Source organism: Oryzias latipes, chromosome 23 (genome assembly GCF_053564925.1).
Source record: "Oryzias latipes strain Hd-rR chromosome 23, Olatipes_Hd-rR_3.1".
NCBI lineage: Eukaryota > Metazoa > Chordata > Actinopteri > Beloniformes > Adrianichthyidae > Oryzias > Oryzias latipes.
Window position 1 is genome coordinate 619,335 of NC_136259.1, and position 17,896 is coordinate 637,230.

At 43.8% G+C, this 17,896-nt stretch overlaps 1 protein-coding gene across 4 annotated transcripts in view; it reads right to left on the bottom strand.

Moving 5' to 3' along the window:
- The window catches only part of LOC101157410 (kinesin-like protein KIF21A), a 62,769-nt gene extending 45,125 nt beyond the window's left edge, over nucleotides 1–17,644 (bottom strand). For all 4 annotated transcript variants that reach the window (XM_078941877.1, XM_078941876.1, XM_078941875.1 and 1 more), the window contains exon 1: nucleotides 17,230–17,644. In XM_078941877.1, the coding sequence (XP_078798003.1) occupies nucleotides 17,230–17,273 (44 nt within the window). In that variant the 5' untranslated portion in view covers nucleotides 17,274–17,644. The remainder of the gene's footprint in view (nucleotides 1–17,229) is intronic.
- Between the last annotated feature and the right edge of the window lie 252 nt (nucleotides 17,645–17,896).

Below are 17,896 nucleotides of genomic sequence, written 5' to 3' on the forward strand. Positions count from 1 at the left end.
CAGCAGGAAGACTGCTTTAGTGTGACTGGAGAAGATAAAAAGCATATGGATGAACATCTACCCTTTAGTGAGGCAAGGTCACAAGAAAACACAGATGCATTCTGGGACATGTGTGTGTCTGCTCCTTGCATGCAGCCTGACTGTTATGAATCAGGAAGTGGATAGCTACAGCTTGCAGACCAATCAATGTCATTGATGATGAGGGTAATGATACACATTGTAACAACGACCCGGTCTTCCCCAAGAGTTACTACTGTGGAAAACTTCAGCAACCTGAACGAAGATGAAAACCAAAAACAGGAGGTGTTGGAGAAGACCGATGCTCACCAGGGATCACTAAACTTCTCTGTACCTGGGGGGGCCGGGACATTATTTTGATTCAAAATGCAGAAAGTTAGAGGTCCATTTTCAAATCTATCCTACTGATGCAGCAGAGCTGGAACAGAGGAAACCGTCGCTTACACAGGATCTGCCTATGAGGTGGAACAGGAAATGATTAAGCAAATACTGAGAAACACAGAACCACTGAGAGATGCCCTGGCCCTACATGCAGGGTCAGACGTGTCCCCCTGCTAAAGCCAGTACATGTGCAGGCCCGTCTACAGTCTGCCAGAGAGCATTTGGATGATCCAGAAGAGGATTGGGAGAATGTCCTGTGGTCAGATGAAACCACAATAGAACTTTTTGGTAAGAACTCTACTGTTTGGAGGAGAAAGAATGCTGAGTTATATCCAAAGAACTTCAGACCTACTGTAAAGCATGGGGGTGGAAGCATCATGCTGGGTAAATAAAGTATTGAATTGAACTTTTGTTATTGACCAAATACTTTTTTTCCACCATAATTTACAAATAAATTCTTTACATTTCAGACGATTTTGATTTTCTGGATTTCTTTTTCCATTTTGTCTCTCATAGTTGAAGTTTACCTGAGGTGAAAATGACAGGCCTCTCATGTTTTGAAGAGGGAGAACTTGCACAATTGATGACTGACTGAATACTTTTGTAAAGTGAATTAGGTAATGAGTAGAGCAGGAATTCAGACAAAACCTTAGTCTCAATCTTAAATTACAGTAATGATGCTATTTTTTTATTCTAAAAAAGGAACACAGTTAATTTATGACATGACTGTGTTTGTTGTGTTTAATCCTTTAAATGTATTATTTTAAATTCATTTGACTTTATTTCCTTAGTCTACGTGTCTGTTGACTGTCTAGGGTTTTTATTTGAAGATAAAGCTTAATAGAAATGACGGACAGTCCCAGAACTTAACTGTAATCATTTTTCAATCAATAAAGACATTTGGGAAAAAAACAAAAAGCTGAATATTTTGAGTAGAATAACATAGAAGTTTCCCGGTCATGTATGTAAATGGACTTTTCTAGAAGGACATGTGAGTTTTGATGCAGCGGGGAAATGCTGAAGCTCCTAGCAGAGGTTCATAGAAGCAGCCTGGACTCTCTGGTTCTGGTTGGAAACGGTCGTCTCAGAGGGAATGACGTAACGGGGGGAGGGCAGCAGCGTCGGAGTGGGAAACAGAATAGTGACAGCTCTCCACCCCCCCTGGAAAGGACCTGTGATGCCGTCGGAGCAGGCAGTCCTTCCAACGGTTCACTGACCACAGCTTGATAGCTTCAGGGTCAAAGGTGAACAGGCAGGAAAACCTGCAGTCCAGGGGGGTATTCCAGGAAGCAGGTTATGCTAGCTCCCACGGTAAGTTTGAGGCTAAGGAAGCGGATAACCTCAGCTTTCGGTTCCAGAAATGGAGGTATGTTTCAGGGTATGTCAAGTTGCCATAGCAACTCATGCTCTGAACATAACCTGGTCTGGAGCAGGTTTAGTTGAAGATTAGTTTGTTTTCAGAGAGGTGAAGCAGCATGGCGTGTCCATTTGAAGATGATTTAGTGGATGAAGAAGCTCAGATAATACTTTTTCCACCATGAGAGGGTGATAAGACCACATATGGATGTTGGAAAGAGAAACTTTATACTATGATCTAACTTCATTATTTGATTCAGTTAAGATAAATCAATTATTTTTAGTTAAGTCGGCTTAAAAATAACACGTAGTTATCAGACATTTATTTTTACTTTCATTCAAATTAATTCAATTAAGTAGGTGTAACTTTGGTGCTGCTGTTAGATCGGCACCGCAAGGGATTGTGGGATACCATTCCCTTTGCCTGTCTGGACGGATTTGGGTTTAAGTGTGGGTTTTTGTCTAAATGTGTTTAGTTGTTTAGCTGTTTTACTGTGTTTTGCTGAGTTATTTTGTCCTGTTATGTTTAATTCTTTCTGCACCATGAGTGAGAGGGAGGGAGAGGATGATGAGTTTATATAGCACCACTACCATTATCTACCATAATGATAATGTCGAAAAATTGGTAAATGAAAGAATACTAACTTCAGAATTCTATCGTTTTCTTTTTATTGTTATAAAAATGAGCATATCTGCCGGCTCAAACTTAGACATATGACAGTTCAAGAATTATAATTCATTAAGATTAAAAAACATTTAATTGAATTGGAGTAATATGACATTTAGTTAAATAAATATGTAAATTTGAGTTGTATAAACAATTATTGAGTTTTATAGACGTAAGAAATTAGGTTGAATAAATTTAACTCAATTGCTTGTTACCAATAGAAGTAATTCATTTAAGCTGGCAAAATTGGAAGGGTTTTTATATATATATATCTCTATATCTATATATCTATATATATATATATATATATATATAGATATCTATATATCTATATATATAGATATATATCTATATATCTATATATATATATATATATATATATATATATATATATATATATATATCTATATCTATATCTATATCTATATATCTATATCTATATATATATATATATCTATATATATATAGATATATATATATAAACTCCCGCTATTATTGGAACTGCCTCTGTTTCTAATATTCACGCAGTGAAGACGAAGATGGTGAGTGTTTTTGCAACCAAATTTGACCCAAGTTTGGATGCTGTTACACTTAACAAATACCTGGAAGGCAAGATGGGACGGGAAGTTAAATGCAGGAAAATTGAGCCTGTTCACGGAAGATTCAGCTCCTTTCACATAACGGCTGAATGTAACGCTGTGGCAGACATGTACGCGCCTGAGCTTTGGCCTGATGGTGTTTATGTGAGGCGCTACTATGAACCCCGCCGGAAAGAACAAACTTCTGCAGCCAGAGGTTCTCTGGCCCCAGAAATCACTCGGAGTGTGAATAAAGCCTCAGTTCCTGTGGGGGAAGGCGGTGAATCCAACGCCTAAACCTCTTGTGTCATCTTACTTGACAACAAATCATCATGCGGATTGTATCATATAATACGCGTGGCTTGCGGACTGGACACAGTGTTGCTGATAAATCCAGTCGCTATGTCGTTGATAACCTTTTGAATGAATGTGATGTATTATGCTTGCAAGAAACTTGGCTTGCCAAACAGGACTTGGACAATCTAAACTCATTACATGTGGATTTTCATGGTGCTGGTGAATCCACCACTGATCTGAGAACCAGAATCGTTCGAGGTAGAATTCCTGGGGGCGTGGCTATCCTCTGGAATGTTAAGTATGATGCTGCTGTTAATGTTGTGAGGCTTAATGTTGATTGGGCTGTTGGCTTGGAAATCGACATTGATGAAAAGAAATTTACAATTCTAAATGTTTACATGCCCTATGAGTCTAATCTATTGGAGGACGAATTCTTGCACAAATTAGCATTCATAAAAGCATATATTGAGGATAGCAGCTCCACTTGTGTGTTTGTTATGGGAGATTTTAATGCTGATCTCTCAGATGACTCATCAATATTTGGTAATCATTTAACTTCTTACTGTGAAGAAAATAATCTCACCCTATCAAGTAAAATACTTCTCCCAGATACAAGCTTAACTTATATCAGTGATGCCTGGCATTCCACCTCATGGCTGGACCACTGTATCTGTACTGCGGATGCTCATGCTTCTCTGAGTAACATAGAAATCCTGTATAACTTGGCTACCTCTGATCACATACCAATAATCTTCTCCTTAAATGTGGCAAATGTACCATCTCTTGTGACAAAAGAAAATAACGATCTTACAGATAAACTTGATTGGTCCAAAGTTACAAATGAGGACATCGATAAGTACACAGCAACCACCGATGCTCAGCTGCAGGCTGTAAAATTGCCCAGGGATGCGCTGGCATGCTGTGATCCAAACTGCAAAAATACTACTCATTGCAATGAATTGTGTAAACTCTATGAAAATATAGTAAAAGCTGTAAAAGATAGTAGTCTTTGCCTACGAAGCAGGAGTCTTAAAAGCTGGACTGTCAAGCCAGGCTGGAATGACTTTGTAGCTGAACATCATGCTGCAGCCAGGGACGCTTTCAGACTCTGGCATGAAGCTGGGAAGCCTCGTCAAGGTGCCTTGTTTGAGAGCAAGAAAATGACTACTGCTAGATTCAAATATTCACTTCGCATTATCAAAAGGCAAGAAAACATGATGAGAGCAGACTCTCTGGCCAGAGGTCTACAAAATAATGATTACCATAAATTCTGGAAGGAGGTTAATGCTATGAATAATCGTAAAACTTCATTGCCATCCAACATTGAAGGTGTATGTGGTGCTGATAACATTGCTGATTTATGGCGTAAGCATTATTCTGACCTGCTTAATTCGGTAAAAAGTCATGCAGTTTCTATTGACAATGTGGATTTTACAGACAAAATGGTTATTCGTGCAAGTGAGATTCAAGATGCAATTTCAAAGATAAAAGAAGGCAAAGCATGTGGTCTTGATGACATCACAGTCGAGCATCTAAAATATTCAAGTTTTAAATTACTGCCCCTGCTGGCCATGTGTTTCACTGGCTTTTTAACCCATGGAGTCCTGCCTGATTCAATTCTCTCAGTTGTATTAATTCCCGTCATCAAAGACAAGACCGCCAGTTTAAATAGTCTGTCGAACTACAGACCGATTGCCCTTTCCAGCAACATTTCAAAAATTTTAGAATATGTTTTATTGACTAGACTCGAAGTGCATCTTTTAACAAGTGAGAACCAATTTGGTTTTAAAAAAAGCCTCGGCACTGATATGTGTATCTACGCGTTACAGGAAATAGTTGGGAAATACCTGCATCTGAATACATCTGTATTTCTGTGTTTTATTGATGCCACTAAGGCTTTTGACAGGGTCAACCACCTCAAGCTTTTTCAGAAGCTAATTAATCGAGGAGTGCCCAAATATCTTGTACGACTCCTGGCTTTCTGGTATGCTAATCAAACAATCAGTCAAATGGGGCAATGTCTTATCAGAGCCTTTTTATGTAAGCAATGGAGTTCAACAGGGGGGGATCCTCTCTCCATTTCTATTCAATGTGTATATTCATGACCTATCCACTAATCTGAATCTGTGCAAAACTGGGTGTGTTGTTGGATGTCAAACCTTTAATCATCTTATGTATGCTGATGACCTTGTCATTTTTAGCCCCTACAGTGCTGGGTTACAAACACTTTTAAAAGTTTGTTCTGACTATGGCAGAGACTTTGACAAAAAATACAATCCCTCCAAAAGCAAAGTAATGATCGTAAGGACCAAAGACGACAGAAATGTAAACTTTCCTGTTTTTAAGCTTTGTGGAACGCCTCTGGAACAAACATCATCTATCAAATATCTTGGACATTTCATTACTGACGATTGGAGGGATGATAGAGACATTCAGAGACCGTACTGTAAACTCTATGCTCAGGCAAATATGCTGATGAGAAAATTCAGTGCATGTTCTCTTCAAGTGAAGTGTTCGCTGTTCAGAGCTTACTGCACTCCTCTGTATACGGCCCCTCTTTGGTGGAACTATGGACGTGGGACATTCCACAAATTCTTAGTGGCCTATAATGATGCTTTTAGGCTTCTGCTACAGGTGCCCAGGTGGTACAGAGCCAGTCAGCTGTTTGTGGACGCTCACATCCCCACCTGTGAAGCACTACTACGTAAGCTTACATACAGCCTTATGGAACGCCTGGACAAATCTAAGAACTCAATTATCATGTCTCTGACTGATCCCAAAAGAAGCTCATGCCGCTACACTTCTGCCCTGAGGAAACACTGGATACAGCGATTATACTCTTTTTAAGTTATATCTTTTTACTTTTTATTATAAATACTGTATTTGTATCTTGTGTTTTATTTTATTCTCTTTTCTTCCTATGGACCACCTGAGTCTGAAATAAAAGTTTGATATATATATATATATATATATATATATATATATATATATATATATATATAGATATAGATATATAGATATATATAGATATAGATATATAGATATATATATAGATATATGCGTCACAAGGACAACAGAAATGAGATAGAAACTTGTGCCTTTACTTTGTTCTTTTTCTCCAAGCAGAAACTCTTTCTTTTGCTGATGATGCAGCTGTGTTACTGTTTTGATGGACCTATAATCTTCATACGCCGTCATTAAAATCTCAGACTCCGTTTCACTGAAGTATAGCGCTCTCTTTTGTTCACCACACGTTTCCATGGTGACTCTGGAAATCGGCGATCCATTGAGAATGTCTTTATTTACCTGCTGTGCACGTGCATTAACCCAGGGTTACAAAGTCCAGCGTAATTACACTAACTCATATCCGGTCTGTTGGAACCGACATACCCAGAGTAAGCAAGTTCAGGACACTTCAGCCAGAGTTCAGGCTTAAAGTCAGGGTAGTTTAAACATGCTTCCTGGAATACCCCCCTGCAACACTCTGGTCTCCACCACAACAGAGGAAAGGAAACGTTTTTCACTAAAGTCAGGAAGATGCTGGAGCAGCAGCCCGATGCTCCGGACGAGAGCGTCACTCCAAAACCAGGACTGCCTTGTTCCAGACATGCATGGAAGAACCTGATCCCCAGAGGCTCCTGAACCCCCCAGTCAGAGAAAAAGCTCATGGAGGCCGCAGCGTGCTTAGTGTCTGTCTCTGTTCGCTTCAGTTGTTGCATGAATATTCACGAGCACACGCCATCTTTACGCCAGGGCAGCAGATGTGAGAGTCCCCCCCAAACAAACAAACAACAACAAGAATCCCCAAAGGGAGGAGGGGGGAGGAGCCATCTGCAGACTAAAATCAGAGGCGGAGCTTTTCTCACAAATGTATCCCTGAGATATTCAGCATGTATTTGTTATCCATCTATAAAGCACTTTTTACACAACAGTAACACAAAACACAAAGACTGCCCTCCACCCCCACCAAGCCCAGCATCAGGAAACATTAAAAGGCGTATGAATAAAACTCAAAATAGAAATAGAAAGTGAAGACAAAAGGCCTTTAGAATTTCTAAAAAGGCCCTCTTTAGAAATGTTAAAGGGTTAGGGTTCCTCTGCAAACCTGCGCTCTGAGCACCAGCTCAAAAAAACAAGTGGCTTGTCACATTGTGACGTCACAAAGGTAAGAACCGCCCCTTCCAGGAAGAGTCTGTGCTGCCAGCCCCGCCCCCAGACTAACAGACACGCCCTTTCTCTGCAGAGCTGGCATTGGCTGGTGTTTTAAGGCCTTCCTGTTGCTTTATAACCCATAAACTTGCAGCGGTGGAACAAACCTCTGGTGGTGACGTTTCCACACAAACCTTCAGATGACCGTCTAAACCCAAACCACCACCAGACCATGGATCCTGCTAAATGTTGGGGTTTTTAGGAAACCAAATCATCCAGAAAACAAACATTCACTTAATGCTTGAATCTTTGCAAACAACGGGGAAAACTGAACGCGTGCCATAGATGATTCCTGGATGGGCTTAAGTTTATGCACTGTGTTTTCAATTTACATGTCAAAGATTTCAGAATAGATACGTGTAAACAGGATCACGAAGGAGACATTAATAACTGCAGTTTGTGTCTAATCGGATTAATATGACACCAAGACGACATTAATAGGAATGAAGCTGAGAAAATAAAAGTTTGGAGAAAGATTTGCAGGATTTGATTCTGTGCACAGAGCCTCTTCCTGTTGTAGATGGTGGACGAGGAAGAAAAACTGCTCCCTGGTGCTACCTGTGTGTGTGGCGCCGGTCCGGTGTGGATGTGCGACGATAACAGGAACTACACCGTGAAAACAGCATGAAACGTGTCTGTCTTCTTCTTCTATGGTTGATAAAAGGCTATACCGCCTCCTCAAGTTCCTGTTGTGCTTTGCGATCCCATTGACTGGCTGGTGGTTATTGTAATCATTTAAAAACAAAAAAACGAAGCGTCGACAAAACCAAATCAAAGCTTGTTTATTGGTGATTAGTCGACGTATAGATCTATATCAGAATGCATACATTTGGTTCATTTCTGTGGTTGATGAGTTCATGGGAAGATTTCAAAAACTACCAAACTCTTTAAGTCCAGACTGTCTTGTGAGAGCAGCTCTGAACGTCTCTCGCTGTTGTGGGCGTGTCTAATGGAAGCGCTGATGTACAGTAGGTGGATTCCAACCATTAATGAAGAATGAAAGCATGTCAGGATGGAGTTTGCACCTACTCGTTTATTTTGACACCGTCTCTTTTGTCTGTGGCTCTTATTGCTCTGTACAATTAAACTGGATAATATAGAACTATACATTGACTTTTCCATGAATAAGAGATGATGATTATAGACAGTATTGCCTTTAGTCATCATTGTCCACTGAAAAAAATCCTGTTCAAAAATATGTTATCAAGCTGACGACTCTGCAGGGTTTCTCCACTTAAACAGTAGATCCTTCCCAGAAGCCATTGGGCCTGCCTCTTGTTAATACAGAGGATAAAACATCTATTGAAGTGGTGGGGGTTGGAAAAGCTCTCTTAGAAAGATCATTTCCGATGTAAGATGTAGCTGCCACATTTTTTGTCACAAACTGGTTTTATTTTTTACTTTGCTAGCTTGCGGTCCATGGTTCCACATTTAGTGGTTGGAACAGCCGCTTTAAGAAGCTAGCAAATGTATTTATTGTTTAAGACACGTAACCAAGGACAATGACTTGATACGTGTCAAGAACAGGTCCTAGACAGACGCTTAGACTCAAAACTGGAAAGAGAGTCTTTACAACTTCCTGTACTTCATTCCTTCAAAACTGTTTTAAAGGGCACAACTCCATCTCTGAGGCTCCGCCTTTCTCTCCCTGTGGGTGCCGCCCATTTCATGACGTCATCCTAGATCCAGCCTCGGCAGCATGTCTGCGTTTCACCCACCAAAATAAACAACATCCGAACTTTCCAATCAACAGATCAAAATAGCACTTTGGGGTTGTTTACTGTCAGGAATGAACATTATAAAACACTTAAAAGCTCAAAAAGTTGATATTGCATGATATAGGCCTTAAAAATAGTGTCCAACACAAATATACATCCCCCATACCCAAAGATAAAGCCTAAGGCTTTAAATATGCCCTTTTCTGAAATGCTCAATGTATGTGTTGTTGCTCCCATTGATTCTTAGTCACAACTGCCCTTAAGAGTGGATAAGCATGTAGTTGTAGAGTTAGATAAGTTAATTCTTCTCGATTCTGGTACATCGTTTGTCCGTCCTGGGGGAGGATCCCTCCTTCATGTGGACACCCCTGAGGTTTCTTCTTTTTTTCCGGATTCCGTTTTTTTAGGAGTTTTTCCTTACAGAGAAGGGGGGTCTAAGGGCAAGGATGTCCAGTTTAGTTTAGTATTATCCTATTGAATTCCATGCATCTATGATCCTTTTGATTGCATTTTTACCTTACAATTACCGGCATGAAGCCCAGTGACACGACAGTTGTTGTGAATTTGGGCTTTATAAAGAAAATTGAATTGAATGCAGAACCTGCAGTTGAAAAATGGGCAAACCTGTACAAAGCACACAGGTGACCTGCAGGAAACACCAAGGAAAAATCAACAATTACTGTTCGTGACCAGCCGGAATTATACGGCACCAAGACTTTCATAAATCGGTATAGAGCTGTAAAAGGAAAAGCCTGGAGCAAGGCGCGCCTGATCTGCACCAGTTCAACATTTCGGACCAAGCCTTCTCCAACTGTGTGGCGGACATGAACTAGTGTCAGGTCACGACAGTCCAGCCTGAACTTCACTAAACGCACTAAACAGACTAAACGCGCATTGAAGAACACGCATTTAGCACGTTCTTGAACTGTCGTCACATGTCCAGAGTGTGTAGCTTGAGACACAACCTGTGCTTCCCTTAAGATGCACCTTGAACCGGACGCTACACGACCCTCAACAAGCCCAGACTACCACCTGGACAGGTGTATGAGACTAGCCTTAGCTACATGGTCACCTGGTCCCCCTCTACTGTAAAGGGGATCCTCACAGACATTCATGATCTATGTTCTCTGCACCTTCAAAGTGATCAGAATAAAGATCCTCTCACCATCTTCTGTCGGGTTTTTCTTTGGTGTTCAAGTATTGACCCAGTTATGACATCAATTCCTCTTGACCTGCTGGTTTATGATGATGAGGAATCAGCTCACGCAAAAACTACCAAACAGACTCATAAAAAAAACAATATATAATTGAAAAGGTAAAGCTATCTTCTGGTGCTTAAAAGGTCACGACGAAACCTGAATCCTCCTTTTCCCTCAAACTGAATTATTAAAAAAGCAATAAGCTCCTCCATTGCTCCGTGAGGAACAAGTCCTATCAGATGAATCTGTAACTTCTTGCACTATGACATGTTTCTCCACACAGAGATTAGATGTTTTATCAGTTGATAAGAAACAGAACCTTCAAACAACAGCAAATCCAATTCTAGGTTGCATAATTGTTGTTCTGATGGATCAATGCTTTCTTGCCCTCTACCAATCAATCTCCAGATTTCTTTTCCTCTTGCACAGTGGGTTTCCATGGAGATGAAAACAGATCATAAATAAGTGTGGATCTACACTTGACAGGGTTTAGCAACTTGTTAACAGACAGCTTCATCCATGCAGGTTGAGGCAGGAAAAGGTCCCAACCTGGCAACCTGTTGGTTGATATTCCAGGTCTGTGGATTTTCTGTCAGATTGAGAGCAGACGTTAGCATAGCCATAGCATCGGTACACATGATATGTTTTGTTTGGGGCACCTGAATAAAACATTCACTTTGCAAAACTGTTTTTCATTTTAAGCATTAACTGAGTCACATCTGGGGGGGGGGGGGGGGGTGTCTTTGTGCAGAATGTGTAAATGACTTAAATGCAGCTTAGCAAATGTAAGTGTGATGTAGGTTCACACTGGGCTTGGAAATCTGCTTTTCAGGGACCACTTTGAATGGAAAGTCTATATCAGGGGTCCCCAAATCCAGGCCTGGGGGGCCGATGTCCTACATGTTTTCCAACCAACCTGCCATTGAAGCTCCTTATTGGCTCAACACTCCAACGCATGTAAGTGTCTGTTTTGGGCTTCTAAATTCAAAACTCTTGAGTTCATACATCGCTAAACAAAACGTGTGGCCACTGAATAGGCATTGAAGGTTAAACTGTTGAACTGTGACCAATCAGAGACTTGGACTTGGCAGTGACGTATGGGTAGCGTCCTGTCACCCCATGGAAGTGCCAACCGTTTTATGACGGAGAAATGAATAATTGCAGTTTGTGTCCGGCCAGAATGATATCATACCAAGTCTTTCCTATATCGGAATGAAGCTGAGAAAGGAGAAGCCTGCAGCCACCGAGCCTCGTCCAGCCCTCAGGTACAGGCGCCAGTATCTGGTAGCAACAGTCCAATGTGAACACTGTATGCCGCGTGTGTTTGTAGTATGTTTACAATGAGAGGTTCTCTTATCATTAAACCTTTGACTTCCAGATTGAAGTCTGTTTAAAAATGAAGCTGAATTGAGGCAAAAGCAGTTCAATAATTAACCACAATGACACCCCAGGGAGAACAGAGACAGAGTGTAAACAAAAAAAGAATCCAGGAAATCCCAGTGTATGCAGAAAACTAACAAACAGAAGTTCATATCAGTACTTTGTATTGTTTTCTTGGTTGATGATAAATGAGGTCAAAGGTTTCTTGTAGGACTTTCAGCTTTTCCCTGTAGCCACTTGTGGTCTGTTCTTCCATGCAGACCTTTAGAAGGTCATGATGTTTGTGACTGAAATGTTTCACGTGTGTTGGTCTGAATGCATAAGTATGCGTGTGTTAACGCTATTTATATTGTGTACATGTGGACATGTTTGTGTGTGAACACTTTTGGAGCCAACAGGTATGTTTGTAACATTTGAGTGTGTGTGTGGACAGGCCCCGCCCCTTTTAGATTTGTATTACTTCTAAACCTGACAGTGATGATTATAAACATCCAGCAACTTGTTGCTTTATGCAGCTTCATGGTTTTACCCCCCCCCCCCCCCCCTTCTATAATCACCTTCCTACCCCCCCCCTCCTCTTTTTTCCCATCCGGTCCAACAAAAAACTGTTACAAATATGATTCAGATGAATAAAGTTGAGCCTAAATTCCAAAAGGGGTTGATTCAAATATACTCCTGGTGTGTCAGAAGATCCATAACCCCTATTGTTACAGTCAAATCTGTCCAACACAAGAGGCCTTCAGGTCTCATCTGTCTGCTCAGCTGTTGGACAGGACAAGTTACAAAAAAGAAAAGGTTAAGATGTTTTGGGGTCGTTCCTTTCAACTCCCTCCACAGACTTTCTATTGGATTGAGCTCTAGAGATTGGTTAGATCCCGCCTTTTCCGTAGCCACTCCTTCGTTGTCCAGGTGATGTGTTTGGGATCCTTGTCATCAGTGTTCTCACTGATGGAAGGAGGTTTCTGCCCAAACTCTGACCGTACATGGATCCATTCATCCTTTCCCTAAAAATACTGGTCAGCAGTTCTGTCCCTTGGGCTGAACAGCAGCCCAAAGCACAATGCTTCCACCCCCGTGCTTCACAGTGGTGATCTTGGGATTCATCAAACAGTAAATGGCGTTTCTACCAAAGATTCCCACGTTCCCCCATGTAGTTCTGGAGTCTCCTCACCATCATCATTGGCTCACCACCAGCTGAGATTTTGCATTGAACTCCAGGTGAGGCTGACTTTACGTATGAAGCAACTACAGTTGCAGGAGATGTTTATAAACTGTAAAGAAACCTCAGGAGTGCTCAGGGAATAGTTTTCCTGACCCCTATAGTTTTCCTGACCCCTATAGCTCACCTGACCCCTATAGCTTACCTGACCCCTATAGCTTACCTGACCCCTATAGCTCACCTGACCCCTATAGCTCACCTGACCCCTATAGTTTGACACCATCAGAGTCTGAATGAATGTGGCTTCAAGTCAAATGATGCTTTAGCTTTCACTGTGACTCTAAAGCTGAGTTCACTCTAAACGCAATTTGCACACCAGGGGCGGACAGTTTCAATGTTAAGTCAATGGTATGGACGCCATCTGAGGTCCTGTGGCACGATTTGAGTGACGGGTGCAATTTGAGTGGCGTCAACCAATCATGGACTGAACTAATGGCAATGTGACATTTTGAGCTTGTTTGATTGGCGGGTTGGATACACATCCTGTACGGAGGATGGATCCGATCGTTCATCCAATCATTTTCTTCAAATCCTATAAAAACGTAACACAAAGTGCTTTACATTAAGAAAAAATGAAACAAGCACAGAAGTCAAAATAGAGCCCCCTCCCCAGACTTATACACATCCCCTGCCCCCTAACTGAGGGGGATAGACAGTGGTAAACAAGCTAACCACGAAACGCTAGTATTTGGCAACATCACTGCCGGGGACCCGCCTCACCACAATCACACCTGGAGGAGAGCAGACGGTACCGAGAGGAGAGCAGACGGTACCGGGAGGAGAGCAGACGGTACCGGGAGGAGAGCAGACGGTACCGGGAGGAGAGCAGACGGTACCGGGAGGAGGGCTGACGGTACCGGGAGGAGAGCAGACGGTACCGGGAGGAGAGCAGACGGTACCGGGAGGAGAGCTGACGTACCGGGAGGAGAGCTGACGTACCGGGAGGAGAGCTGACGGTACCGAGAGGAGAGCTGATGGTAGGTACCGGGAGGAGAGCTGATGGTAGGTACCGGGAGGAGAGCTCACGGTACCGGGAGGAGAGCTGACTGTAGGTACCGGGAGGAGAGCAGACGGCACCGGGAGGAGAGCAGACGGTACCGGGAGGAGAGCAGACGGTACCGGGAGGAGAGCAGACGGTACCGGGAGGAGAGCAGACGGTACCGGGAGGAGAGCAGACGGTACCGAGAGGAGAGCAGACGGTACCGAGAGGAGAGCTGACGTACCGGGAGGAGAGCTGACGTACCGGGAGGAGAGCTGACGTACCGGGAGGAGAGCTGATGGTACAGAGAGGAGAGCTGACGGTACCGAGAGGAGAGCTGATGGTACCGGGAGGAGAGCTGACGTACCGGGAGGAGAGCTGATGGTACAGAGAGGAGAGCAGACGGTACCGGGAGGAGAGCAGACGGTACCGGGAGGAGAGCTGACGTACCGGGAGGAGAGCTGACGTACCGGGAGGAGAGCTGATGGTACAGAGAGGAGAGCTGACGGTACCGAGAGGAGAGCTGATGGTAGGTACCGGGAGGAGAGCTGATGGTAGGTACCGGGAGGAGAGCTCACGGTACCGGGAGGAGAGCTGACTGTAGGTACCGGGAGGAGAGCAGACGGCACCGGGAGGAGAGCAGACGGTACCGGGAGGAGAGCAGACGGTACCGGGAGGAGAGCAGACGGTACCGGGAGGAGAGCAGACGGTACCGGGAGGAGAGCAGACGGTACCGGGAAGAGAGCAGACGGTACCGGGAGGAGAGCTGACTGTAGGTACCGGGAGGAGAGCTGACGGTACCGGGAGGAGAGCTGACGGTACCGGGAGGAGAGCTGACGGTACCGGGAGGAGAGCTGACGGTACCGGGAGAATCTCTGAATGATGCCATGAACCCAAACATGGAGATGTGAGTACCAATCATTCTGTAGAACTCTTGAACAGACCTGACCTCTCTCCATCATCCGTGTCCTCCATGCCCCGTAAATGACTTCTACCCAGACGCCTCTCCAGCTAGCCATCAGGCTAAAAACATTTGGCAGTAGCTCCTCCCACACGCGTCTGGGGCGTCAAGCTCATCAGCACATTTTTGGACAGGCAACGAGCCGTGACTTTGCTCCGCGGCGAAGCGGAGGCGATTGGCGTGAATTTGACTTGCGAATGGCGTCTGGTGTGAACGCAACTGTACTGGATGGGCGGAGCTTAGAAGGAAAAGTGGGACACGTGTGATTGACAGGGGCGTCTGGAATAACAGTGACAGCATTTAAGGCTCCATGTTGGAGGAGAGACACCTGGTCTGATGGTGGCGCACGCACACACGCACGCACGCACGCACACACAGCTGTGAAACTAGCTTCACATGAACCAGCAGGTCACATGACCTCTAGGTGTGTTCATGTCACACAGTTCCATTTGACTTCCGGATTCAACCACTTTTGAAAAAGAAAATAACTGAAGGCAGAGAGGCTGACCAGGTTACAAGTGGGGGGGTAGAAGCAGGTTAGCCCCGGTTTTGACTCCTTCCTGTGAACACGATGATCCTTTGGTATTGGTTTAGGGTTACTTCAGTGAGCATTGTTGTTTTTTCTGGCCTCATTTCGCTGACGGCGGCTGGACTTTAGTGCTAAACAAATGTTTGTTTGTCCAGAGTTCCTGATCCTGACGTCCAGCCAGGATGGGAGACACGACGGCTCAGTTTAAACCAACAGTAAAGTGAAATGAATCACGTCCACATTTAATGTTTGTCAACACAGAACAGTGATCATAATTATAAGTAGACTATGGATTATTTGGCCCTTTATTCTGTGATTTCTACCCCACAAGATTTTCTTTTTGCTTAAATTGTGCAATAATTTCCCTCTAAAAAAAGGCAGAAGATGAAGAAATATTGATTAATCACTTTGTTACTCATATTCAATGCAGAAACACTGACTGAACATTGGATCAATATGGAAGCACATTGCTGTCAATCTGAATGAAATGTTCAGAACATTTACCAAAGTCTGTAGGAAAAACCGCTCTGCACCCATATGCCCACTAGATGGACAAATACAGACCATAATAAGCTGCATGTCAATGATTTGTCATTAAAAATGTATTTTTGTTTAGAGATGCTTTTCTCATCAGAACACAATGGATGATGTTTAGTCTGTTTGTTGTTGAAACAGAAACAGCAGTGAGGATGGCCCCGCCTTCACCCACGAGTGGCTGGGATAGGCTCCAGCAGCCCCGTGACCCTGAAAGGGTCAGACGGGTTCAGAAGACGGATGAGTGAGTTTTCTGTCCTACAAGTTTGAAAGTAAAAACCATAGAAATGAAGCTTTCTGATGAATCAATACATCCGTCAGTTCAGTGTACGATAAACACCTACATAGTATTTAAAGTACAAACACTACACACTACTACCTAAAACACAAGGAGGTTTCCACAATAAGAGCCTTTCTGTGGATGACAAAAGGCTGCGTGTTATGGATTATTTATGGTCTGTAGAGGAGGCCGGCGGCCTGTAAACCGAGCCCAGGCAGTAAAGCCGGTTCTGGGTCAAAGTCTGATAACAAGCAGGACAGAGAGACGAGGAAGAGGAGAACCGTGAGGAAGAGGAGAAACGTGAGGAAGAGGAGAAACGTGAGGAAGAGGAGAAACGTGAGGAAGAGGAGAAACGTGAGGAAGAGGAGAAACGTGAGGAAGAGGAGAAACGTGAGGAAGAGGAGAAACGTGAGGAAGAGGAGAAACGTGAGGAAGCAGCCTTTGTCTCCTTCTGCTCCAGTGAGCTCACATGACATTTTAGAGTTCAGCACACGCAGGTGTACACACACACGTACACACAGACACACACACATGTACAGACACACATGTACACACAGACGTGTACACTGATGTAGTACACGCACGCGCACACACACGTGTACCAGGGCATGGGTCATACCAGGCCAATCCAACTCTACAGGAAGTCAAACTACCAAATTAAAAGCCTTTCACCGTGGATCTTTAGCTCGTTCTTGCTCCACTGCCGCTTAACCCCAGCAGACAGTTTAGTCCGACCTTCAATCACTGTTTAGGGAAAACATTGACGTAAAAGTTGGATCCGTTGATTTCCGGTTGAATCATTTCACACTGATAGTCGAAGCACTATGTGTTGATTTTCAAAATAAAAGCACGGAGAGAGGGGAAGGGGTGTCCGGTGTCTGATGCTGAGGCGGGAAAGCAGGTGTGACACAGCAGCATCCTTACCTCAGGGCCACGCGCACCGCGCTTTCATCCGCGCCGCTGCCCATGGCGCTCGCGCTGCAGTAGTCCGCTTAGCGCGGTTTCCCTTTTCCTTTATCCTCTTATCCTCGGCCGTCCCTCCCCCCTTCTCCTCCTCCTTTCGACACCTCCCGGTGGAAGCGCTTCTGTCTTCAGTCGACTTTCACCTCCGCGAGGACATCAGTCACATTTCCGGGCCGCGAGCCGTCGGTGTCGGTGGAGTCCCGCCGGCGGGAGCGGGAGCCTCGGCAGCCTGACGGCGGTCACCTCTCCAGCGGCATCTTCCAACCTCCAGACCCGGTAATCTGTGAGAGTGAGGAGCGCGCGGGGCAGTGACGTCATTCACTCAGGCCTGACGACGCACGCGGACTCCTCCCCGTTTGCACCGGGCTGTACCAATCCACGCGGCGCGTGACACAAAGATGCTTTTATAGGTTAAATTACGATAAAAATATGTAACCGTGAGCACGTGCTCCAAAACATTACTTTAAACTCCTACAAATATTCAAATGTGGTCAACAGTTCAAATCTACTAATCTACATATAATATCATTTCAAAGCCTGACCTTTTTCTAAGTATGAAGCCTTTCTTCATTGTAAAACAGCTCGTACTCTGCCATCTAGTGGTCAATTGATATTAGTGCAAACACTG